The 26,104-nt window shown below is 60.5% G+C and overlaps 1 protein-coding gene across 1 annotated transcript; it reads right to left on the reverse strand.

Moving 5' to 3' along the window:
- Positions 1 to 566: 566 nt before the first annotated feature.
- Epha2 (EPH receptor A2) lies at positions 567 to 26,104 on the reverse strand. Its single transcript, XM_026400849.2, has 17 exons — positions 25,908 to 26,104; positions 21,296 to 21,363; positions 18,798 to 19,467; positions 10,725 to 10,880; positions 10,317 to 10,649; positions 9,695 to 9,810; positions 9,269 to 9,422; positions 8,681 to 8,780; positions 8,201 to 8,256; positions 7,818 to 7,943; positions 7,523 to 7,711; positions 7,322 to 7,383; positions 6,992 to 7,201; positions 6,726 to 6,875; positions 6,008 to 6,201; positions 5,252 to 5,407; positions 567 to 1,456 (listed from the first exon to the last, which is right to left on the reverse strand). The coding sequence occupies exons 1-17, from the start codon at positions 25,987 to 25,989 to the stop codon at positions 1,351 to 1,353; spliced, it is 2,928 nt and encodes a 975-aa protein (XP_026256634.2). The 5' UTR covers positions 25,990 to 26,104; the 3' UTR covers positions 567 to 1,350.

The following is a 26,104-nucleotide window of genomic DNA, read 5'->3' on the forward strand; positions in this document are numbered from 1 at the left end:
GTGGCCTTGGGGCAAGGCTGTTCATTGGGCTCAGCCTCGGTTTGCCTCTTCTGTAGAATGGGGCCACCCACAAAACCCGTCGCAGGTCGCTGAAGCTCCGACAAGACAAAACCTGTGAAAAACTTCTGTAAACCTCCGAGCGCTCGCTGAAGAATCTCTTCCAACAGCTCCGTGGAGCCGTGTGGGAGGGAGGCCGGCAGCTGCCCCCACTGCGCGCCTGCCTAGTGCCTGCCTGGCCCGGCCAAAGCCTGGAGATCAAAGGTGACTGAGGCCTGCTGGCATGGAGGCCGGGCTTGGCAGGGCCTGCTCCCTGGCCCCCTGCCCACCTCCCACCCACCCCTGTTCCCAGTGACACGACATGCCTGCCTTACGCAAGAAGCTCTGTCTAAACACCCGGGGTTCGTGGGGAGCCCTTGCCCGACACCCCACACAGGAGGCCTCTCGATCCCCAGCCCGCTCCCAAGACCGAAAGCCAAGATCAGTTTGAACATCTGCAACTTTATTCCAGAGCAGAAATAAGTCATTTTCTAACAATAAATATAAAAAAAATAATAAATTAAGGTTTCAAAAAATATCCAACAAAACAAAGTCATTAACACTGACAATGTGGGAATGTCGTCTAGAGGGCGGGAGTCGGGGTGGACGGGCGGCCGGCAGGACCCTCCGGCAGCATCGGCGCCCGCAGCCTGGCTGCGTCCACCCAGGCCCGCTCTGTCCCCAGCCCTGCGGGGCCCCTGCCACACGCGCCTCTCTCCACGAAGTACAAAATACAGATTTAAAAACCTCAGCACAACCAAGCGTCCCGAAAGGGCCCGGGAGAGCGAGAGATTGGCCTGTTAGGGCTGAGGACAGGGCCTGGGGTCTGCAGAAGGCCCGAGGGACGGAGCACCACTGTGGCTCTCACCCAGCCAAGTTCAAGGTCAGCCCTGGTTCGGCGAGGGGTGGGGCTTGAGGCGGCCACCTGTTCCCGTGGCCAGGGCTGACTCCCATCTCCCAAGGTGGCTTCTACCAGGTGGGAGGAGGCAAAGTGGGGGTCAGTTTGGAATGTCCCTCGTGGATGTCCGAGGTCTCGGTGGGGCTTGCCCGGGGGCATGCTGGGAACTTGATGGTGCCTGCTAAGTGCTGGGCCGTGTCCCTCACTGGGGATGAGGCCTTGGCCAGCATCCCCGAGGGTCTCATCAGTTCAGGGCAGGATGTCCTCCATGACCCCCCAGCAGAGTCCTCGGGGGGGGGGGGCATCAATAAGAACAACTAGAAATAAATAAGGTCCCTGGTGGTCAACTGCAGAGCCGGCAGAGGGCCATCTGGATCCTTCAAGTACTCTCGGCCGAGGGTGCACCAGGCCGCGGCTCAGATGGGGATCCCCACGGCGTTCACCTGGTCCTTGAGTCCCAGTAGGCTGTAGGCAATGCGTTTCTGGTGGCCGGGCAGCCGCACCCCGATCCTCTTAATGTCGCTGCGGGCAGGCAGGAAGAGGGAGAGGGAGAGTTAGGGGCCAGAGCTGCAGAGGGAGGCGGACGGGGCAGGGAGGGTAGGGGAGCAAGGAGGAGAACAAGGGGACCTGTTCCCGTCAGGGAGGCCCGAGGAGATCCTGAGAGGATCTAAGATGGCCCACCATCATCAAAGTTGGGAAAATGACTGAAGCGCCCACTCTGCCTGTTTTTAATCTAATCAAACTTCACAGTTATCTCTGAGGTGGGTGCTCTTTTTAGCCCCTTATTGCTAATTCAGGAATTGAAGCTCAGAGAAGTGGAGTGACTTGCCCGGGGTCACACAGCTCTCTGGTGAAAGAGCTGGGTATTAACCAGTGGGGAGCCGAGGCCCCTTCTCCCGGTGGCAGGAGGCCACTGCCAGGTGACTGGTTTCCAGGGACCCTCGAAGGCCATTGCACAAAGCCCTCCTCCACTCAAGGTCTCTTCCTATCTGTCCATCGCCTCATCTCAAGTTCCCCTCGGGCAGCTGAGGAAGGGCTCAGGAAAGACTTGCTGAAGGACCATCAGCATTAAAGCTCTGACCGGCAGAGTGACCAGGTCGCCGGAGGCCGGTGTCTTCCCTGGTGCGCGCACCCTGATTCCCTCCCCTGTAAAAGGGGATGGCAGTGCCCAATGGCAGGCGGGAGACCTCAGGGACAGAGACCTCAGGGACGGCAGAGCACGCAGCTTCAGTGCCAGGTGGGAACCTGTTCCCAGGAGTGCCCGAGAGGTGCAGGCTCCGGCCTCTCCCCGTCACGCCTGCCCGCCGTCCCCTTGTAAAACCACTTAGGCTCCCAGCAATCCGCAACAGGCCGTTTATTGCTAACTTTGGGAGTTTTCTCCCCTGCTCTCCTCACCCGCCAGCCCAAACCCATGAAAACACCCAGGTTTTTACAGCCGTCTCTTGGCTGTAAACGAAGCTAATTATATGGTGCAAGCTCCTATTTGCAATTCCGGAGACATGACTTTCCCACAGGCTCCGGGAACCCTCTGAGAAGTGCTGAGCAGGGAAGGGCAGACCCAGGTGAGGGAGGTGGCTGCTCATGCTGCAGCAAGAAAGCCAGAAGTTAGATTTTCAGGACAACTTCCAAAGCTACCACCTGAATGACACTTCAAACCTACCTAGCTGGGAGCACTCTCCCACCCCTAGAGGTGTCATAGTGTGGGTGCTGGAAAAGCACTTATTGAGAACACCTGGGGAGGTGGCATCCCCAGAAAAGGCAGGATCCTGGGCAGCTAAAGTGCAGAAGTCTGCATGTGGGTCCCCAGACGACACGGACGCTCAGTCTAAGAACCACCAGCGTCTGTGAGCTCCTAGACCCGTGCGGAGGCTGGCACTCCCGTACCACCCCTCCAGGGGTCCTGGCACATGCCCGGTCCTCAGGGAGCACCTGCTGAGCACAGAATGAGCAGATACGTGCTTTCTGTGAGGATGGAGCCACTGCCCAGGCCATCTCGGGCTCCTCTCCTCCATCAGAGCAGCGCAGGCTCATCTCCCGGGCGCTGAGTGGTCTCTGACCCCATTTGGGAGGCAGAAGCCCCGGTGGGTCTGTCCTGGGTCTTTACATGTAAAAAGGGAGGGTCAGCGAGCCTCTCCAGAGAGCAGCCCAGCCCCTCCTCCTTCACACGCGGTCCCTGACCCTCCCCTTTCTTTCCTAACTGCTAACAGAGCAAGGCACTGGGGCCAGCTAGTGACCCACGGCAGACGCCCCGAGCCTGCCCTGCCAGCGGGGGTCCCCGACGCTGGGCAGCCCTCCACCAGCTACCTGAACGGGAGCAAGGTGACACCTCGCTGGGCCACCTCCTGAGCACTCGTAATGCCAGCTCTGGCCCCAGGAAACTCCCAGGCCACCTACCCAATGCACATCTATGGCATGTGGCTCTGAGTCTAGGAGGGGGACACGAGGAATGGCCCCCAGCGCCCGCAAGTCACTCAACCACTCTCCCTGGGCTATTCCTCCTGCAGAGCCTGTCCAGGGGCTGTGGCCTGTGCCCCGGCCATACACAGGCACTGCTCACTGTCGCCTTGACACTGGGCAGGACCTGCTGTCAGGCTGGGCAATTAGGGGGCGTGTACGACACCCACCTGTCCCATCACTCCTCGTCTAGCCAGAAACTTGGGCAGGAGCGAGCAGCAGGCCCCAGGGAGCAGAGAAGCGGGGGCCGGGGACAGGAAGCCAAAGCGCGAGCCCACCAGGCCAGGGCCCGTGCCCCTGCCACCAGCTCCCGTGAGATCTACGCCGTGTAGACAACACACTGCAGATTTGTAAAATTGTGTTGAGATCCCCATTTCCTTGGGGAGTCTGCACGGCTGTGAGTCCCGTGGGCCCAGTACCCCGGCAGGCTGGCGGGAGGACGGGGTGCCGGCTGACTCCCTGCTTTACCCAGGTCCTTCCAAACCCCACACACACACGTGAGCACACGGCCTCTGTCCATCCCAGAGAGCCCTGTCCCTGCTCGTGGGAAAGGAATTGGCCAGGAGCACCCCAGGCTATTTCGGGATGTTTCTAAGAACATGTGTTTCCTGTAAGGACTTCTCGCCCTCCGCTCTGGTCACCAGGAGAGAAGCTGTGCTGTCCTCCAGGGGGACCCCTGGGGGGGCCAAGGGGCCTGGCCCAGGTTCCCAGGGAGGAGGAGAGAGCTCGGGAACCTGGGTATTTATTTGACCATGGTCTCCAGGCAGAAAGCCAGGGAGACGTGGACTAGGAGACCCCAGCTAAGCCCTCACTAGGTGCTGGGCAGGTCCACCCGCCTCAGACCCATGCAGGCCCCACAGCAGGAGATGGCCACCCAGGTCAAGGTGGACTTAATAGGATCAAGGTGATTAGGAAGAGGGAGAGATGGGACTTGAACCCAGGTGTGACCACAGAGCCCAAGTGTGTGCCTGCCCTTGGCTGGCAGTGAGAGAGACCTGTGTCTCTGCACCTCCCTCTGGTTAGCTCTGTCCCTGCCTGATTCCCACTGCAGGCCGTCCCCCTGGGGCAGGCCACAGCCAGCAGGCTGGAAGCCCCACTGAGCAGCTTCCAGAAGCCCTAGAGAATATTCATGCAGAGACCCAAGTCCCAGGACTTCTGTGATCCAGAAGTGTGGGAGGCCAGGTCATCCCCTCCAAGTGGTTCCCAAAACCTCCCGGGCCAGGGTCTGTTCTTGATGAGACCTTGGACGCTGCACAATCAGGGCTGTGGGGACCCACTACTATTTTTAGAGGCACAGAAGGCTAAGAGCATAATGTCCTCTCCCTGCAGGGACCGGAAGAAGTGGCCCTTCCAAGGCTGTGCTGGGAAGTCGTGGTGCTGGAGTGCAGGGGGCAGGAGAGTCCGGAGGGGCAGCCAGATAGAGGGCAGACCCAGGACTGGCAAGCCTCTGCAGGGCTGAGAGCCACCACGTGGGGACAGTGCCCGGGAGCCGCTGGCAGGAACTCTCTCTTGTACCTGTCTCTTCTGTCTGGTGGGGACGTGGATAGGCCCTACTGCCCCGTCCTTGTAAGGACTGGGTCCTAGGGCTCCATCCCAGAGCTGGCCTGCAGTCAGCCCGTCGCTGGTGGCTCTGCTATTGTGACATTAACTGTTATTTTCCCTTTCTGGAGAAAGAGGCAGGAAGGGTGGGCGCGGAGGGTGGACCCCAGAACCACTGGCAGCCAGCCTGTTCTGCTCTTCCTGCCCAGCCCCTCCCCCCAGGGAGAGACAGAAGCAGCAAGGGAGGCGGGCGGGAGGGTGAGGATGTGGACAGGGTGTCGGGGCAGCCTCCAGGAGGGAGGCGGGGCCGTGGGTGCTACTCACTCGCTGGTCATCTGTACCACCTTCTCGATGGCATTGTAGCCAGCTGCCATGAAGTGCTCTGTGTACTGCTGCATCTTGATGGACTCCAGCCACTCGGACACCGTGCGGAAGGGCACCCCCTCTGAGCCGCTGGTGCTGGGCAGCCGGATGGACACTCTGGAAGGGGAACCGCCCGCGCCCAGGTGAGAGGCTGCAGCACCCAGCCTGTCCCAGGCCCCAGCCCTGCTGCCCCCTAATCTGGGCAGCTCACACAGCCGCCTGAGTCTTGGTTTCCCCATCTGGGCAATAGGGAAGCCCAGCCAGGCTGGGTTCCAGGAGACGGTGGCACATCGGTAGTGGACGGTTCTCTACTGTGGTTCCCCTGATCTTACCAACAAGACCACCGTCAGGAGCCCCAAATCACAAAGTATAAGGGACAGAGATTCAGAGTCCTGGAGTCACAACCCCAGCCTGGCCACTTGCCAGCCACAAAAGATATTTAATCGCTGTCTCAGTTTCCTCATCTACACAAAGGGGATCATTACAGGACCTGTCCCCAGGAGGTAAAGCACGCTGGGCGCTGAGCAGCCCACAGGGCAACGAGGAGGCTGGTACTCACCAGAGACAACCCCGTCTAGCTCAAGGAAAGCCCAAGCGTACCTTCTGAGCCCTCCTTGCTGCCCCTGACTCCCCCCAGCTGCCCACTACACCCAAGTGGCTCAGGAGTCCCCAGGAGTGAAGTTGGGGGTCACCACGGGCCAAGGGCATGGGACTCACCGGGGGTCGAAGTCAGCCAGGGTCTTGAGGGAGTCGGGGGCGCGGATGAGCTTGTCGAGGATGCTGACAATGTCCGCGAACTTGGGGCGCCGGGCGCGGTCCTGCTGCCAGCACTGCATCATGAGCTGATAGATGGCCGAGGGGCAATCCATGGGCGTGGGCAGCCGGAAGCCATCGTTGATGGCTTTCATCACCTGGGTGGCAAAGGAGGGTCAGGGTGGCCACGGCAGGAAGCCACCGCAGCCTGGGGCACAGACCCCCTGCCCCCCCCATCCCCGGCACAGAGATAGGAAGGGACGGGCCAGGCGCAGGGGCTGGCTCCCGGGAGGAAGGTACCGCAGATCCGGCTCCCCAACAAGGCCCCGTAGGGCAGCCACACTGTGCCCCCTGCGGCCCAGCCTCCCTCTGGACTTCCCTTGGCGGGGGTGCTCCTCCTCATCATGCCTGGGTCACAAACCAGGCACCGGGACACACACACACATGCAAACACACGTGCACCCTCTCACACACACACACACACACACACACACACACACGTGTGCACACACACCCACTTCCTGCTTCCTCGGCTCTGTACCCACTGGACTGTAGGCAGGGACCAGGGCCTGGCGCCCAGCATGAGCCCTGGCACAGCCCCAGCCTCCCTCCTCTGCCTGTGCCCTCGGATTTGGGGACACCCAGAGGGTTGGGGTCCATTCAGCCTGGGAAGGGCCCCCACCTCGTGGTTGGACAGCTCCCAGTAGGGCCGCTCGCCGTAGGCCATGACCTCCCACATGACGATGCCGTAGCTCCACACGTCGCTGGCCGAGGTGAACTTGCGGTAGGAGATGGCCTCGGGGGCCGTCCACCGGATCGGGATCTTGCCGCCCTGCAGAGGACAGGCCCAGTCACCGCTGTCCCTCTGGCCAGGCCTCTGGGGCAGCGTGAAGGCTGCTTCACCCCCGCCCCCCAGCCCCCACAGTGACGGCCCCTCTCCCAGCTCACACTGGTGGTGTAGGTGGCCTCGGGGTCGTCCTCCAGCACGCGGGACAGGCCGAAGTCAGACACCTTGCAGACCAGGTTGCTGTTGACCAAGATGTTGCGGGCGGCCAGGTCGCGGTGGACGTAGTTCATGTTGGCCAGGTACTTCATGCCCGACGCGATGCCCCGCAGCATGCCCACCAGCTGCAGCACGCTGAACTCGCCGTCCTTCTCCTGCCCAGGCACAGGCCCTCAGCTCCACGTGGCCCTGAGCCACCAGGGCACCACCCCCCGCACCCCGGCTCAGCATCCGCGCCAGCCACGGCCCACGTCCGCCACGGCCCACATCCTTACCCGGAGGAACTTGTCGAGGGCCCCGTTCTCCATGTACTCCGTGATGATCATCATGGGTTTGTCTGCAGGGTGTGGGCACAGGGGTGAGAGGCAGGCAGGCCAGATGGGTGGGCCAGGTGGGCACGGCTAGAGTCGGGGGGCCCCGAGGCAGTCCCTCTGCCCCCACCCTGTGTCAGGCCCCGAGGGTCCCCCAAGTCTCACATTTAGAGACCACGCCCTCCAGACGGATGATGTTGTGGTGGCTGAACTGGCCCATGATGCTGGCCTCGCTCAGGAAGTCCACGCGCTGCTTCTCTGTGTAGCCTGCCTTCAGGGTCTTGATGGCCACGGGCACCTCTTTCTTCCCCGAGGACGCCTTCAGGGTCCCCTTGTACACCTCCCCAAACTCTCCTGTGGGTGGGCAAGGTAGGGGACCTCCTGGTCAGCCTGGACGCCAAAGGGCCCCACCCGAATCACCCACTGTCCGCCTCCCCTGGTGACAGGTGTGCTGGCTGACCTGCTCCGATCACCTTCTGCCGGGTGACACAGGACGGGTGAATCTCGGTGGTGAACTTGAGCACAGCCTGATTGGGGTCTTCATATGTGTGAGGGTCCACATACGTCTTCAGGGGCTTCAGCTGTTCTGGAAGGGGAGAGAAGGGGCGGGGTCACAGAACGCCCGGGGGGCCAAGTCCCTAAAGGAGAAGGGAGACGCCACATGACCAGGGACCCGGGAGACGTGCCCAGTGACAGGCCTTCTGGAAGAGCCCTTAGAGCTGCCGGATGATGCCTCTGTGCCCACCCAGAGCCCTGGGATGTCCTGGCTGCCCTCAGCTCTGCACAGAGCTGAGGGGTGTCCTGGGGAGGGGACAGGCCGGCACGGGGCGGGCTGCATCTCACCTGACTTGGAGAAGTAGACGTCCTCTGAGGATTGGCGAGCGCGCAGACTCCTCCTCCTGAAAGAACCCACAGGGACCCAGATACACAAGGTCAGCGAGGCCTGCCGGGGCCGGGGGAGCCCCCTGCGGGCACTGGGCGTGGGGAACCAGAGGAAATGAGCCAGTCGGGACTCACACTTTGGGATCCACGCCCCATAATGGCCCGTAAGTGGCCTTAACAAGGGCTTCTCTCATTAGGGCTGCCAGGCCTCCTGCAGGGCAGCTACCCACCGTGTCCTGAGCCCCCCCCCCCCCCCCCCCGTGGTGCCAGGCACCTGCCTGGCGTGTCTGGCTCGGCACACCTTCACGTCACCCAGGAGCTGGGGACTGCACAGCACTGGACTAGATCAGCCTCAGCCCCACTCCTCAGAGGAGGAAACTGAGGTTCCTGCCCCGAGTCCTCCCCCAGCCCTCGGGGACCTGGGTGTGGGCTCTGACCAACCTGCGGTGGATGAAGAAGCCGATTCCTGCCAGCACCAGAAGCAAGAAGACGCCAACAGCCACACCGCTAATCACTGCCATGTTGCTAGAACCTTCTGTGGCTGCAGGAAAGACCAGCTGATGACAGGGGGCCCCCCCACCCAAATCATGCAAACTTCCCTGCTGCACCCAAGACCCACTGCAGGCATCGAGGACACCCGGGGTCTCCAAGTGCTGGCCGCAAGAGTGATCCTGAGGCCCTTGAGGATATGTTCTTCCCTCCCATGGACAGCCAGCACGGGGCCTCCCCGGGGCCTCGTGGCAGGGACTCCCCTGCATGGGGACTCAGCTCTGGCTCCGTCCGTGGTGCACAATCTGAACTCAGGTCTCCAACGCCGGAGCCCACAGCCTGAATGCACCTCCCTGGTCCTCCACGCCCCAACCTCAATTTTGCCCTCTCCCACCGGGAGACAGCCCATGCAGGGCTGTCCCAGGCTCCAGCTGACCAGGAGACACGAGTTTCTCACCTCTTGGATCCACCCCCAACCCATGTCCCGATGGCTCGGTTTCAGAGCCTTGGTCTGGCACGTGCTTGGGGCCCCTGACTCACACAGCGTCTGGAACTCGTGCACCTTGCTACCAGCCCCCTGGCCCTCCTGCGTCAGCGCCTGCACCTGGACCAGGTAGGTGGTGTCAGGAACCAGGTCATCCAGGGTCACAGAGAAGCCCTCAGTGCGGCGCACGTTGTAGCTGTTGGAGTCCCCCTGTGGGTGGCAGGCAGGCAGGGAGCAGGCCATGAGGCCACCGCAGGACCTCGGCTCAGCACCCCAAGACACCCGTCCACCCGGAGGCCCTGCCTTCCCTCCCTGACCGCGGCTTCCAGGATCTAGAGCACGTCTACACATCTCTGCTGAGCGGCCCTGGGAGACCCCAGACCTGCTTCCCAGCTACAGAGGGGAGTCCCTCCAGATGGCGTGGGTGTGGACGTCTACGTGACCAGCCCACCCCGTCCTAGCGCGGACCCTCAGTGGGTTACCTTCTTGCGGTAGGTGACCTCGTACTTCCACACTCGGCTCTGCTGTGGCGGGGGGATGCTCCAGGTGACGCTGAGTGACGTGGTGCTGCGGCCCTCCAGCCTCACCTTGGGGGGCTCTGGGCAGGCAGAGAGTGGGGAAGGGGGTGAGGAGCCACCGGGGGACAGGGGACAGAGAACCAGCAGGCCCAGGACCAGCTGCCCCCAAAGCCCAGGCTCCCAGACCCCACCCTGCATCCTTAAAGGCAAGCTCCAGAGCAGATCACAGAGCCCCAGGCCCCACCCCAGGGGCTGGCACAGAAGTGCCCTCTGAGCATTTAGTACACAAATAATAAAAATTAAATAACTGCTGTGAACCAAGCTCTGCTCTAAGAGCCTTAAACATAATAGTTGGTTCGATCCTTTCAATCGTCATTATCACGCCCAATTCACACATGAGAAAACTGAGGCCCAGAGAGGCTAAGTAACTTGCCCACGGTCACAGAGCTTGGAAGTGGCTCCAGAGACAGTGTTTGAAACTTCTTGTCCTGCTGCCTATCTCTGGAACGCAGCTGAGCCCTGGGTGGCTGTGCTCTGCCCCCTGGGCAGGCTCCCCCAGGGCACAGCCACCACCCCTGGGACTCACCTGTCTGGTTGATGCTGACACTGGCCGTGCGGAAGCTGCGGCTGGTCACAAGGTCCGAGACACCATTGCGGGCCTCGACGGCAAAGGTGTAGTTCATGTGGGGCTCCAGGTCGCTGACCGTCACGCTGGTCCGCTTGAGCGCGTGGGGGGGCTCTGAGTAGCGCACGCTGGCCTCGCAGGGCCCGCACTGGCCGGACTCCGGCCAGCACTGTTCACAGGTGACACTGTAGACGATGTCGTCGCGGCCCCCGCTGTCCTGGGGTGGTGTCCACCGCAGCTCCACGTTGGCGCCCATGCCCACGGCTGTGAGGTAGTGGGGGGCGGAGGGCGGGCCTGCGGAGGGGGCAGCTGGCGTCAGCCCCGGTCACCCCGGCCCACCCGCCCTCCCCGGCCGGCCGGAGGACTCACGTGTGCAGGGCATGGACAGCGGGTCCTCGGGCGCCCGGAAGTAGCCCTCCTCGCACTCGCAGGAGCTGGCACCCTCGGGGGACGGCAGCGTGTGTGCCGGGCACGGCAAGCAGGGTCTCTCGGAGGCCTCGGGCTTGAAGAATCCCGGTGAACAGGCTGATGGCACAGGGACAGAGGGCACAAGGACATCAGCTGGGTGTGTCCCTCCCCACGGGTCCCCCTCCACCCCTCCTCCCTGGACCTGTTTTCTCAAAATGTCTTTGGATGAGAAGAAACGTGCCAGCACCCGGTGTGGGGGATACTAGCAGGAGCCTGGCCTGTGTCCCCAAACCTTGGCACCGTCCCCACCAACTCAGGAGGTGCCACACCCTGTGCTGGCATCCAAGGTCCATGGCGGCGCCCTAAGAACCCTGCCACGTGCTGGCTCAGCACCTCGCAGCACACTGCCCGCCCGCCTTGTCACTCCTGATAGGCACAACCAGACGGTCACCGCCCGCCCGCCAGCAGGCAGCTCCGAGCTGACCAGGGAAGCAACTGCATCCGCTTCTCCATCGTGTCTGTTGACGGACCGTGACCACCACCCGCCTGACCAGCCGGCCTCCACGGCTCAGGATGCCACTCCTCAGGGGCTCCCCCGACCCAGGGCCCGGCCACCTTGCCCATTCCGGGGCGGCCCACCAGGAAGCAGGGAGGCCAGCCCCTGGCGTTTCCCTGGACCTGTTTCCAGGGCCGAGTCATTTCCACCGCTCACAGGGCAGCCAGGAAGCAGCTCTTCCTCCGCCAGTGGCGCCTCCATCCTGGCTCAGCTGGCCGGGGGCTCCTGCACCTGACCAAGGGCTTCTTCCTCCCACTGCCCTCTCCTGTCCCTGCCCCAAGCCCCTTCCTGACCCGGCAGGAAGCAGCTCAGACATAGCCCACTGTCAGGGGCTTGGGTGGATGCAGGAGGGACCAGAGTGGGGTCGCCCCGAGACCTCCCCCCACACCCCTACAATACCACCCTTTGCCTATCGGCAGACACCTCCCCCCAAGTGCCACGCCCATCCAGCGCTCCTAGCGGCCTGACCCCAGGCTGAGCATGGACCCTGGGATGAAAACAAAGCCCGTCCCCCAGCTCTGGGAGCATGTGACGATGTCCATAATAAAGAGGTGAGCTAATGGGACAGAGAAGGGAAATGACCTAGGTCAGGAATCTGAGGAATCTCAGAGGGGACACTCCAGCTAGGGTTTAGAGGCTGCATAGGAGTCCGCAGCCCAGCGATACTGTGGGAGGGAGTTAGGGTGTGAAAGGACATGCCCAATGGAGAAGGTGTGAGCAGCTCTGGGGACACAAATGGAAGGAGCAGCAGGCTACAGAGCACTCAAGAGTGACCCTGAATGCCGGGCCAAGAAGTGGGGAAACGGAAGCCACCGGAGGTCTGATGTCGGAAGTGATTGACAGTCGGATCTGCGCTGTCAGGAAAAATTCTTGGACAGAGGCTGCCTAAGATCTGGGGCAGCCTGGCCTGTCACGGCCTAAGGACAACCCTTCCAGGGAAGCCAGGGTCAAGCGCCCTGGCCTGCTTGAGGTGACGAGCTCTCGGCTATCACATGTGAAGCCCTGGGTTCAATTCCCAGGACTGCAGAAAAGAAATGGGGCGGCTTGGCCCACGGGCACCTCTGATCATGCCAGGCAGCTCGCCCTTGGGCTGCAGAGTAGGGCCACGCCCCCTTTGCACAGTACCCTGTGTGAGCAGAGACAGGCAGGGGAACAGAGGCAGGGGACAGAAGCTCCGTAAGTTCTTAGACTGTGACTTCCAAGTGCAACCGGAACTGGGCTGCACCCAGCCCTTGGCCATCCCTTGAGGCAGCCCAGCCACAGCCACCTTGGCCTGGGGATCACAGGAACAGCCTCTCCTATCCCCTCTGCCTAAGCACAGGCTGAGAGCTTGGGCACCAGGGGGCTGGGGACACGCAGCCGGGCTGTGGAGGCCCAGAAACGATGCCTGATCTCTGCAAAGCTGGGAACCCCCAGGACAGTGAGCATTCATGAAGCGCCCACTGTGTGCAGGGTCTGGGCCAAGCACTTCGCGTCCATCAGTCCTCACAATACACCTGTTACCACGGCCACCAACACGCACCCCATTCTTCAGGTGAGAAAAGTGCTGCTCAGAGGCAGAACAACTTGCCCAAGGTCTCCAAGCTACCAAGACACGAAATCCAAATGTAAACCCGGGATGCCTGGCTTTGACCTCTCTCCTCCCCGCCTCCCTGCCCAGGAACGCCTCGACTTGGAGTTAAGAGAAATCAACTCCAATTTGAGCATGATAAATTGTGGTATAAAGGTGTATTAAGAACAGTAATGCACAAATAAAGAAAGAAAAAATAAATAAAACATTTAGTTCAGAAAAAAAAAAATCAACAATTTGCAATAAGCCCAAAGAGAGAGGAGTCGAGCCCTGACCTGCTTTGACAGCCAGAAAAATCCAGGACTCATTTCAGATCCCCTCCAACTGGGCACATCTGCTGTGGAAGAGCATAGACTCCCTGCTGGGGGGCTGGGGGGCTGAGCTAATGTGGCCTCCCAAATGTCTTTCAAAGTCTCCTGTTGGATTTAAGAAATCCATGTGTACTTTCCATCCTCCCCACCACATATAAATAGCTCTCTCTTCCCCCAAATCTTCCAAGTTTAAAAAATGAGACTCCCGGAAGCCAGGCCGTCTTTATCTTGGGGTTACAATTCCCCCAAATGCCCTGACTTGTCCCCTGAGGCACCTGCCTTCCAGGTAAGTGCTGGCCCTTGGTCCAGGTCCAGCAGAGCAGGGGCCTGGGGCAGCATGTCCAGCCCCTGGAACCACAGTCACCCTTCCCAGCCCTGGATCACCTGCTAGCGAGTGCACCACAAGCCCCAGGGCTCAGGGTCAGTTCCACCCAGGGCCCCAGACACCTGCAAGCCCCCACCTGCCCTCACTGGCCACCCTGTGCTCTCAAGCCCCTCACCGGAGGCCAAGAAGAGGAAGTGGGGGAAGAGATGGGTTCCATTCCCTGGCCCCAGAGCTTGGGGGTGGCCTGCCTGCTGCCGGCAGGAAAGAGGGAATTTGGAGAGATTTCCGCTGCGGATGTGCCAGATAATGCAGTGGAGAGGCGGCGTCAACGGGGCATGTGCTTGCCTGATGAGAATGTGCTGCCCCTCCTCCAACCCCGAAAGACCGGGATCTCCCCAGGCTTGCCAGGAGTTTGCCAGTGCTTGGGGGGTCCCAGAGTAGGACACCAGAGAGCCTCCAACCTGGCATCCTGGGCAGGCGAGTGGGGAGAGAATCACACCCACCCGCCTTTCCTTGGGCGACCAACAAACTCCTATGCACCCTTCAATACCCAGCTTACGGGTCCCTACACGGCCTCCCAGACTGCCCCACTGCTGGCCCCCTTAGGCCCCATCAGGGCATCTGTTACTCAATCTCATGTTTACCAAACAGAAAGGAGCGCGTCCTACGAGCCTGGCACAGAGCTGGGTGCTGGGATACGTGGGACACAGATAAACATCTTTCGTTTCCAGAGGAATTCACAGCCTGGCTTTCGCGTGTCATTTGAAATCATTTCTGCACATATTAGGATCCTCTTTGAGACTGGCAGACCCCCCCCCCCCAGCCCTCCCGGGAGCGGGAAGGGAGTGTGATTTAGGGTCTGGCACAGGCAGGATCTCAGCCAGGGTCTCTTGCATGGCGGGATGGAGACGTGAATGAATGAATCAAGGGCAAAACCTACCGCTGCAGCTGAGCATGTGCTCTGGGGCCACGGAGGTGAGCAGTGTCTCAACACCCAGGGGACCCCCGGGGGCATATGCTTGGACGCCCACCTGCCTGGCACAAGAGCCTGGCTTTGGCACACCCTGGCACACCTGTGTGGAGCGTCTCTGGCCCCAGTTGCCTGGCAGGCCCCGGCCACTCGGAGCAGGGGAACTGGGGCACAGCGGCTGCACCTAGGGCTGTACCCCGGTTTTTCCAGTTCCTGATGCCCGCCCCTCAGGTGGCAGCGTGGGGTGACTCAGGGACAGCCACCCTCTGCATGACGCAAGCCCAGCCCCCAGCAGAGCCCCTCCCCCCAGGCCTGGCCACCTCCTAGGCCTCAGGTGGCAAGGTCCTGGGGTTAAGAGGTCACAGTGGCAATTCGCCTAGGGCCAGTCACCTTCCCACACCAGGCCCAGTGAGTGACCACAGGCACCACCTCAGCCCAAGGATGTGGAGCCTGGACTTTGTCTCTACGCCCTGATGGCAGTAAATTGGTGACCTGTGAGTTATTGACCCAGCAAACGGGGGGACTGATAACTTCAGGCCCTGCTGTTCCTGCAGAAGGGGGTCCGTCCCCAGGGCCCCGTTGCTGCCAGCACCCTGCCCCTGTCACACACACCCCGGGAGCTATCTGTGGCACATTCCTCCTCCCCCTACTCAGCCTCTTATCTCCTGTTTGCCCTCCTGCCTCCTTCCGCTCTGGGGACCCACTCACCTCCGGGGAAGGAGGGAGGGGCGGGCCTGCCCGGTGGAGCTGCCAGCACCCAGGCTCCCCACAGTGTGAGCCGAGGGAGGGAGGGACGGCTGCCAGGACACCAAGGTCAGAGCCACATGGGATGGGGTGGGGGCTGCCTCTGCAGGCCATAGAAATAAGGCCTGCGGCCCTCCCCAGGGCGGGGACAAGCCTGGGAGCCCCCAGGCCAGGTCCCTACGAAGCAAGGGTCCTGCAAACAGCTGGGCCAGGGTCCAAGGCCACCCTGCCTAACGACCAGCTGCACCAGAGCTGTCCCCTTCACGGTGGACTCTGGGCTAGGCCTGGGCCACTCAGGATGCCAGTGCTGGACCCCCCTCCTGACCACACACAGTGAGTCATACAGTCCACAGCTCAGACTGAGCCACAGCTCAAAGCCACAAGGGCTGGCTCTGATCTCCAGGGGCCAAGTCCCTTCACAGCTCCTGGCCCATCTACTCATATTATAAATGGGGAGAACGAGGCCCAGAAGGGACTTGCCAAGGCCACGCTGCTGTGGGTGGAAGGACACACACCAGGGAAGACTGGGGATGGTGCACTGCCCTCCTCAGGCTGGGTCCCTGTTCTTTGGGTCACTGTTTCCTCTCTGGGCCTCAGTTTCCTCGCCTGTAAAATGGGGCTAAAGTCCTCACCCTCCCAGGATTGTTTTGAGGAATGAAGGAAATCTTGCTTGTGAAATGTTCAGCATGGTGTGAGGAATGGGGTGTCCCTATGAGCTCAGAGACAATAAAACTGGAATCGGAAGGAGACATCCCCAAGGGGCTGGCCTGGCCTCCCAGCTGCTGGGCTGAGCCTTTGGCCACGGCTGCTGGCCACCTGCTCACCTGGCTGGCGATCTCCCCAGGCTGAGGCGCCAGCCGGGGCCCCACCAGTGATGCCCGCACAGGAAGCCCCGGGGGATGGCGGCCAACCGAGTGACTGCACTGTCCCCTGGGCAGGGCGGGGGGTGGGGTGCTGGAGGGAAGTGGCTCATTCCTGACATAGCTGTTGGAGCTGGCTGGGCAGTGTGCCCACCTGTCCGTAAGAGGCACCTGGGAGGTGCCTCCCACTGGCTACTGCCCACTTAACACTTTCCAGGATCCTCTCGGCTTCCTGGGGAGAGGCCAAGTGACCTGGACAAGGTGCCGGGTGGCCTTGGCACACCATGCCCCCCCCCCCCATATTATCTCGGCCCAGACCCTGCACACAGTGGGCTTGTTTATCCTCAATAGAAGTCCCAGGGGGAGAATCTGGGCCACGGGCCCAAACAGGGTCAAGCAGAGGGGAGACCCCGCCTCCTCCACTTCCCCTTCCAAGCCCCCAGTCCCGTGCACCAGGACTGTCCAGGGGCCAGGAGCTGAATCAGGGATTCCAAAGGAACTGCCCATTTCCCACCCCACTTCCTGACCCTCCTGCAGCCTGGCTGCCAGGATTCAAATCCTAAGGCAGCCACCTCCTAGCTCTGTGACTCCAGGCGGGCCTCTTGGCCTCTCTGAGCCTCAGGCTGCTCATCCATTTCACGGGAGGGAGAACACCACCTCTGCACAGAGAGGAGGTGCAGATAAAGGGCTCAGAAAGCACTTGTCTCTGGTGGTCACCGTCCCTGTTCCCGGCGCCACGGTCAGGCAGCTGCTTTAAGTGTGGAGCCAGGCTAGGGATTCCCAGCCACAGGGGAACTGATTTGGGCAGGGATCACAAGGAGGAAGAACCACGGCAATAGGTGGCTGGCAACTGGGGAGGGTCCCTCCAACTAAGTGAAATGTCCTTCTAGGGAACTGGCCCTCCCAACCAGGGGCCTGCTCAGCTCTTCACACACAAGGCCTGCCAGCACCCTGACCCCCACCTCCAGAGAAGGGGAGGCGCCTGGAGAGACCCCCCCCACCCTTCCACTTATCTCTGCGGGGCCTGAATCACAGGCCTGTGGAAAGTTTTCAGCTGCCCCTCACCCCCACCCCCGCATTCTTGTGCGAGGATGTCATGTGGGAGGAGCCTGCGCCCAACGGGTGCCCCCCCACCTCACAGTCATTGTCTGGAGCTGAGAGTGAGCATTTGAGGTCACCTAAACAGGGGCCGCCTGGGGAAGGGGGCCGTCAGCAGAGGGGAGCTGGGAGGACAAGGGGGAGATGAGAAGGGCCGAAGCAGAGGCCGAAGCAGAGACCGCACACACCGCACGCACATGGCTCCTAGGAACTTCTCACCCTGGACTTTGCAGGCTGGGTTAAGCAAGATTCTGAGGACTGGCCTTGAGGCGCATGCGGACCCTCTCTCAGGAAGGGCTCTGAGGTCCCCCAACACTTGAGGTGCTTTCATGGGTGCAAGTTCCATGCTAGAAACCAAGCATCCACTCTGCGCGTGATGTTGAAGTCTTTCATCTAACTCATGGGAAACTCAAGGCAGGAGCTGAGACGAGGTTCTCCGGAGGTACTGGCGGGGATGTGCGGGGGACAAAGCGGATTTCTCAACACCTAGCTTATCTCAGTAAGAGAGAAGGATGAGTGGGCCTGGCAAAGGTCACCCGCATTCCTCAAATGCCCTGCCCCACAGCTACTTCCAGAAGGCGTCATCCAATGAAAGTTCACCTGGGTGTAGGTTTCCGCTGTCACAGGCCTGGCCCTGCCAAGCCGTAGCCTCCCCGAGCTCACTGATGCACAAGCCCAGTTCCCAGAATCTGAATGAACTGGTCTCTTTTCTAGGCTCATCTGTGTCTGTGGCCTGGGCAGGATCAGGTGAGAAGGGCCCCCTCCACTGTTCCCTCCACACAAGCCTGGGTCAAAAACTCCTCAGGTGAGTCTAATGCAAACCCTGGGTCCAATTCAATTACCTCTGATTATCAACGAGGAGTCTGAGGCCCAGAGAGGTTAAGTAACTTGCCTAAAGGACACACAGGGAATAACCGACAGAGGTGAACTAATTCCTGGGACTCTTTCACAGGGCTGATGCAGAGCAGATACTCAGGAACTCTTCGTGGGAACAGCCAAGAATAACAGCTATGCTTAAAAGTATGTGTCAGGCACTGACCTAAGCACTTTATGAGTATTAAGTCATTTGATTATCATAACCACCCTACAAGAGAGATACTAGAATCATCTCCATTTTACATAGGACGAAACCCAGGCACAGACAGGTTAAGCAAACAGCCTGAAGTCACACAAGCTAAACGGAAAGCTGGGATTTGAAGCCAGACTTTCTTTCTCTAGAATCCTTTCTCGATTCATTCTTTTTTTTTTTTTTTTTGGGGGGGGGATACTGGCGGGGGTGTGGGTAGATTGAATTCAGGGGCCACTGAGCCCCATCCCCAGCCCTATTTTGTATTTTATTTAGAGACAAGGTCTCACTGAGTTGCTTAGCACCTCACTTTTTGCTGAGGCTGGCTTTGAACTTTTGATCCTCCCACCTCAGCCTCCCAAGCCACTGGGATTCCAGGCCTATGCCACCGCACCTGGCTTCAGTTCATTCATTCTTGATCATTAAGTTAGCCTCACCATAAATAAGGAAACTGCTGTTCACAAAGGCCATCCAAGTTCTGCAAGAGAATCCCCCGCACGTCCCCCTCCCCTGACACCCAGGACCACCACTCACCCTGACAGGCGTCCTCCACCTTCTCGTAGCCTTCCTGGCACAGGCACTGCCCAATGGGCACCAGCCACTCGCCATCCACCGCGCAGTGCATGCGGGGCCCTTCGCCCCCTGGCGGCACCACAGCATGGTCCACGCAGGTGCCGGCCACGGTGGCCAGGGAGGGTGCTTCGGAACCTGCGATGGTCTCGGGGAAGCGAGCCAGGCCCTGCAGCAGCTCGGGACACTTCTTGTAGTAGACGCGGACAGACAGCAGAGCCACGCAGGCACCGATGTCCTGGAAGGCCAGGTAGAAGCCCTTGCGTCTCAGCGGCCCCACGGAGCGCTCCTCCAGGTTCAGCTTCACGTTGCGCGCCTCAAAGTCGCTGCTGACCGTGATCTCATCGGGCGCGATGGTGTCGATCTTGGTGAACTGGCGCTTCTGGAAGTTGGTGCCATAGTCCACGTCCGACTCGGCGTAGTAGAGGTTGAAGGTCTCCTTGCAGGAGCTGGCGCCACCGGGGAAGCTATTACAGTCGCGCACCGTGAACTTGAGCTCGATGAAGATGCGCTCCGCCTCGCCGCGGTACACCCAGTTGGTGCGGAGCCAGTTGTCCTGGTCGCCGGCCACCACGTTGCACACGGAGTACATGTAGATGGGCTTGTCGTCCATTATGCTCTGCATCAGGTCCCACTGTGGGGGGGTCAACAGGTCAGTGTGGGTGGCACCAGCGGGAAACTGAGGCCCAGGTGGCAGAGCAGGGTGGGGGAGGTGGTATTGCGGCCTGGAGAGCAGCACCCAGGAGCCCTCCGGCCAGGGTCTCACCCTTGGCCTTTCTGACCCTACTGTCAGGGTGCTGAACCTGAGGTCATGAGCCCAGGGTGGAATATGGGACTCTGTGTGACTTCAGGCAGGTCACTTAAGCTCTCTGAGACTCAATGTCCCCATCTATATAATGGGGTGCAAGACCCCAAAACTCACAGGGCTGCTGTGAGGATAAATGACAGAATGTCTACAAAATGCCCAACACGGCACTTGGCATGGTAGCCTTCATTGCCTGATCACTGCTATTTGTCACTGGTCACTGGTGGGGGGGGGGTCCCTGTGTGTGAGTGGCAGGGGGAGGGTGGGATCAGGCAGTGGGTGAGCTCCCTCATCCTGATCTCAGCCCTGGAACAGATCAACATGCATTCCTCCCTCCTCAGAACAGAGCGCAGCCTTTTCCTGGAAGACCTCCCAGGCTGGGCCAAGCCCCTCTCTCTCTGGTTCCTACAGTCTCCATGTCTCCTTTGTCATTGCACGTGGCTCACAGTGACGCCCACCCTAGCTCCAAGCTAGATTCTGAGCTCCTTGGAGCAGGGACTTCATCTAATTCATCTCTGTCCCCTGGGCCTCTGTGGCACAGAGCAGGTGCTCAGGGAAGTCTGAGTGACTGAGTGACTGAGTGTGTAAATGAATAAAACAGAGCGGACGAGAACAGAGGCCGGGCCAGCACTGGATGGCACTGGCCAAGGCCCTGAGGCCCTTAGGCTGTTTCCCATTCTGTTAGGACTGGGCTGGCTTAGAGGCTCTGCCTCCCTGCTGGACACTCCAGGACCCTAGAAATCCACTCAGAGCTACACCCCAGGATTTGCTGGAGCTATACCTGGGACAGGCACCCAGGTCACAGGTGAAACCAGCTGTAGGAACTGGGCCAAGGAGCTCCCTGAGTCCCCCTGCCCACTCAGGGCGCCAGGACAAATTCAGCAGGAATCCACTGTACAGAGGAAGAAATGGGGTCCCTCATGAGCAGCACCAGCATTTGCCCCAAGATCACAGGGCAGCCGGGCACAGCAGCACACACCGGTAATCCCGCTAGCTCGGGAGGCTGAGAGAGGAGGATCACTGAGCCAGCCTCAGCAATAGCAAGGCGCTAAGCAACTTAGCGAGACCCTGTCTCTAATAAAAATTCAAAATTTGGCTGGGGATGTGGTTCAGTGGTTGAGTGCCCAAGTTCAATCCCTGGTACCCCCAAAAAATATCACAGGAAAGTCACAAGCAAAACTGGGGAAGGGAGCCTAGCCTCTGGGCCATCAATCTTGGTCAAAGAGGAGCAGCAGAGAGGCAGGACAGGCAGAAGGCGAATTGCTCCCTGTCCCTGGAGTTGTGGGGAGCCCTCCTCCTTCACCCCTCATCTCCTCATCTGCGATCTTCAAGATGGGGGAGTTGTCAACTCTTTCCCTCCCCAGAGGCAGATGGAGGAAGCCAAACATTCCCTCAGGTCATCAGCCCTTCTGGGGCATCCAAGGGTCCTGCTCTGCTAGCCCCCCGGCGTCTCCCCAGAGCCCCCACCTCCCGGCCCCTGCCCTACCTTCCCACCCCAGCCAGCCTGGGCCTGGGAGGGCAACTCAGTCGGATGCAGGAAGCAAGATGAGCTTGAAGCCTGGCCCAGCCGCTGAGTCCAGCCAGGCGCCATCCTCCCTGATCCCAGGGACCCAGAGCCCAGCTCTCACCCCGGGCCCAGCCCCGCTGGCTTACTTACCCCTTTGCCATAGGGATGCGTGAGCCAGCCAAGTTCTCCTTTTGCAGCCTCAAAATCCAACAGGACAACTGCAGGCGAGAGGGGAGGGAGCCGTGAGCAAGGGGCGTCTCCAGGGGAGAGGCCTCCCAGGAACCCACAGGGGCCTTGACCTGAGAAGGGACAGGGCTGTGGAGGTCACACAGCAGGCCGGGGTCAGGACTGGGCCTCCTCTCTCCCAGGCCAGGGCTGCAAGCCCTGCAGTCCTCTCAGGCAGACAGGGACTCAACCCAGTGGGAGAGTAGCAGCTGGGCAGAGGCAGGGGCGGGCAGGGGTATTAAGTAACACCCGGCCAGCCCCTCTGCTTCCTTGAACAAGGCCCCCAGGCAGCACTTCACACACGTGGGCCTTGGGGACACTGGTGTCTGCTTTTATGACATCCCCCAGCATAAAATTCCCAGACCCAGCCCAGGCCACACAGCACACACAAGCACACATGCTGAACACACGTGTCTCCTGGCGCTCCAAGAGAGCGCAGTTAACAGGTGGAAACTGCTCTGGGGGAGGGGAGGGGCTGGAAATGGATCTTCCCACCACAAAAGCCACAGTGCAGGCGGGGTAAAGCCCTGAGCCCACAGGGGCCTCTAGGAGGGGCCCCAAGGTACACACAGCTGCTGAGGTCCCCGCCCTGGGAAAGTTGCTCCTGTTGCCACAGCCAGGAGTGCCAGGAGGAGAACCCTGGTGGGGGACTTCCAGGCTCAGAGGGACCAGGTGCCAGGGCCAGGCAGAGGGACCCACTGCCAGGGGCTTCCTAGAGCTGGCCCTGCCCGGGAACACCTCCCGGGAGCACCCTCTGGTTCTGCGCCAGAGTCAGTGGCTGAAGCCAAGACCCAAAGTACTGTCCCTTCTCTATTTCTAAATAAAGTCCAGGTAGTGCCACCAAGGGCCACCCTCAATAGAGGGCAAGGAGATTGGTGAAACTGAGGCTTAGAACCTATACAAGTGCCATGTACTGGAAGGTAAGGCCTAAGGTGGAGGGGAAGGGACCAAGGACACTTGCAGCTGGGAATCCTGAGGATCTGGCCTCCTCCAGCCCTGAGTCTGGGAGACCAGGCAGGCTGGGAGCCAGGTCACCTGTTTGGGAAGATGAGAGGTGAGTTGAACCCCTGGAGGCCCTGAGGGCAGCTGAAAACCTCTTCCTTGGGCTGGGAGTAGCTTAGTAGTAAAGCAACAGTGCAAGGCCCTGGGTTCTATCCCCAGAGGTAATGAAAGGATAACAATATAAAATTTAAAAGGCCACCAGGCATTGTGAGTGCACCTTGTAATTCCAGCCACTCAGGAGGCTGAGGCAGGAGGATGGCAAGTTTGAGCCAAGCCTGGGGAACTTAGTAAGATCCTGTCTCAAATTTTTGGAAAAAAAAAAAGGAGCTGAGGATATAGCTCAGTGGTAAAGCACCCCTGGATTCAATCCCCAATACCACAAAAAGTAATGATGTGATAATAAATAAATAGCAAGCCCTCCTCTGAGGTTAGCCTGCCCCCTCTGTCCTGCAGGCTGGAAGCTTGGTATGAGGCCCTGACCCCCTGACCGCTGACCTTGTTCAAATCTCTCTAGGAAGGGTCCAGCAGTCCAGACAGGGAAGAGGAAATCCATGTGGCACCAAGCCCCATGGCACAGGCGGGGGCAGGGGGAGGGACAGGGATTTGTTCAGACATGTCCAGGGCCCAGGTTTGGAAAGTCAGTGACTCCACTAGCAAGTGGAATGTCCTAGCTATACAGGAAGGAATCTGGGGGCTCCTGAATCCAACTGGGTAGGTAGGAAGACAAGGTGGGTGCTCCTGGGGCACACACACACACACACACTCAGTGGGCAGGAACCTGCAGTCTGCACCCCAGGGAGTGAGATTATGGCTCTGAAGGGTTAACCTGGCACAGAAGCCCCGCCCCTTCCAACCTGGGTCGGGCTCTAGAAGTATCTCAGGGATCAATCTGAGAAGAAAAGAAGCCTTCACCAGGAAGGAGCCTCCCCAGAGGCTTCCAGCCCCAGCCCCCTCCCAGGAAATTCCCTAGAACCAACCACCAGGAACAAGGGGAGCCCAGCCCATAGTTTGGAGCTGGCTGGGTTCCCTGAGCTCCCCCAGGCCATAAGCTGGGTTTCTAGTGGGGAGCCTAGGAGCTCTTTAGCCCCCTAGAGTTTCACTGAGAGGGTGGCCCAGTTGGGGCCTTACCCATTTACCCTCTATCCCCCCACTAACACCGCCGGAAGAACTGCCTTCCTCGACCTGAAGTTCCGCTATCAATGCCACCCTGGGTCCATATTGCTTTACTTATTTTCCCACAAATGCAGTACTTAACACCCACTCCCCCATTGCCCTCTCCCTGCTCACCCCTAAAGCCTAAGAAAGCAGGAGGCTAGGGTCCTGGAAGAAAAATAGGGAGGGAGTCAAAGGGTAGACAAAGAGCAGACAGGGCCCCAAAAGAATTAAGAAGCCCAAGACTCCCCAGGCCCTGGGCATTGCTTGGCCCCCTTCCTATGGGCAACACTCCAGGTGAACAACCCTGGCCACCAGGATCCTGGGTTATGCTAGCTTTCCAGCAAAATCCACCAAGAGCAAGGTGAGAGATTCTTGCCCGGGTGCTGGGGTCTGACCCTCTGTGCAGAGGGCTCTGGTTGGCAAGCATCAGGCCTCCCTCAGTTTCCCCATCTGTAAAGGAGGGTCAACTCAATGGATGTGGAAGAGAGGACCTAGCAGTCTCCACCTGGGCCTCCAAATGCAAGGGTGGGGGCAAGAAAGAAAGAGAATCTGAGCAGCATGGGTGGACAGGCCCGGGTGGCCTCCTATCTCTCTCTAAACCTCCCCAGGGCAGACACAGTGCATCCAGCGTGAATCCAAATAAATGAATCCAGGGCTGGGGACCCAGCTTAATGGTAGAGCGCTTGCCTCGCATGCACAAGGCCCTGGGTCCAATCCCCAGCACCAAAAAGAAAAAAAGGAAAGGAAATCAAAACCAGCAGCTGCCAGCCCGGTGTTGACCCCCGCTCCATCCCACCAGGCACAGCACCCCAGGAAGCTGCTCTCATGCCCCCCCACCCCAGTACAGTATGCTGTCCTTTCCCCTCCGTCTTATGTGGGGTGGTAATGGGGCTCTGGGCTAGTGGCATAGGCAGGGAGAGACACATACAGAGGCAGAGGGCAAGGAAGGGAGTTCCAAGCTCCCCCAGGGGTGGCTGGGGGTTGGGGCCCAAAACAACCGTTTAATCCCCCCACCCGCTGGCAGCCTGGAGAGAGGCCGGTACTGATTCCAGCTGTCTCTCCCCTTCCCTCCAACCACAGTCCCCCTGGAAGGGGGAGGATCACAAGAGAGGGCGTATGGAGGGTCGCAGAAATCCCTGCCAAGCTCCCCGCTAGAGCTCTGAGCTGCGACCAGAGTTCATGTCTGCCATAGGGACTGGAACGGGATGTGACCCCTAAACACCCAACCACCCGCCCCCTAGAGCGCTGCTCGGTCCTCTTTATCCTCCCAACGTGGAAGAGCAAAACCTCCAGTTTGGAGGGGGAGCGACCGCAGGGCTCAAGGCAACTTCTCACCGGCCCAGGATTTCCTCCCGGGCTTCCCCTGGTGGAGCCTGGGAGCCGCGCTCAGCCTTGGCAGGCGAGGAAAACTTGTTTTCTCTGCTGGGAACCGCAGCCGATCGCGGCTGGGTGGTCAGGAAGGTCCTCGGTCAAGGGCAGGAGCCCCCATCCTTTCAGCGACCCTAGCTGAGAGGCAACGCCCCCATCCACACACCTGCCCCGCCCAGGACAAAGTCTGCGGCCCCTCACCCAGCGCGGCTCACAAACGCTGGGGCGGAGGTGGGTGATTCAATCCTCCACCCCCGTGTGTCCAGGTTCCCTGGTGGCTCTGGGGTGACGGCTCCACACCTTGGGAGACCGCGCCCCCACCTGCCGCATTTCCTCGTTCTGAGTCACCCCTTACTCAGAACACTTGACTTTGGGACTTCCTGTCTTCTCTCCCAGGTCCCCTGACCTGTCCTGGAGTTCGGAGTGAGGTTTGGGAAAGGAGAGAAGGGCGTGCGTGGTCAGGAGTGACCCCAGCCTCTCCCCGGGCTCACTGCTGGGACTGAGGCAAAACAGAGCATACAGAAAATCTCAAGAAGCAGGACCTCCGGCTAGGGCCCCCGGCCCGTGGAGGAGCCCCCTCCCCCGAAACCGGGCCTCCACAGATGCAAAATCGGGACAAGTGAGTTAAGTGAATTCAAGCCACTAAGAAGTTGATCCCACGGAAAGGCCCCCTAGACACCCGCTTCTCCATGGGACCCCCGCGCGCCCCGCCGGGACGCGTTCCTGAAGCCGGTTGCAACCGCGTGGCCCGCACTGCGTCCCTTTCTCCGAGGCCTCCAAGTCCCGCGCGCCGGAGCCGAAACCCCTTAGTCTCCATAGCCCCTATAATCCCGGTGAGGAGCCCCAGGCTCGTCCCGATCGCAGCTCCCGCGCCCTCCGGACGCCAGCGCGCCGAGACTGGGCAGCACCTGGTCGGTTTCCAAAATTGTGCGCATTAGAGTACGCGCGGCTCCAGGAGAAGCAGGGGTCTAGGGGTCCCGGGGCCGGGCAGGGTCTGGCCTCACACGCTCACCTTCCTTGCCCTGAGCCGCCGCGGCCACCAACGCGCAGCCCCACAGCAGGGCGAGGCAGGCGACGACTGTCCGGTGCTCCATGCTGCGCTCCTCGCTCCGGGACAGATCCCCGGCGCCCGGCTCCCGCACGCCCGCACGCGCGTACGCAGGCCTCGGAGTCCGGCTCGCGCCCGCCCGCTCGCCCGCCGGTGCGCAA

The sequence above is a fragment of the Urocitellus parryii genome, chromosome 11 (assembly GCF_045843805.1).
Source record: "Urocitellus parryii isolate mUroPar1 chromosome 11, mUroPar1.hap1, whole genome shotgun sequence".
Lineage (NCBI taxonomy): Eukaryota > Metazoa > Chordata > Mammalia > Rodentia > Sciuridae > Urocitellus > Urocitellus parryii.

Bases quoted from the DNA above. Each gene is read 5' to 3' on its own strand.
- Epha2 (XM_026400849.2), bottom strand. From the start codon at position 25,989: ATGGAGCACCGGACAGTCGTCGCCTGCCTCGCCCTGCTGTGGGGCTGC. The intron at 8,781-9,268 runs GTGAGTCAGGGG...TCTTTCCTGCAG, and splicing joins GCACGAGTTCCAGACGCTGT to CCACAGAAGGTTCTAGCAAC. The intron at 7,384-7,522 runs GTGAGACTTGGG...CACACCCTGCAG, and splicing joins GGAGGGCGTGGTCTCTAAAT to ACAAACCCATGATGATCATC.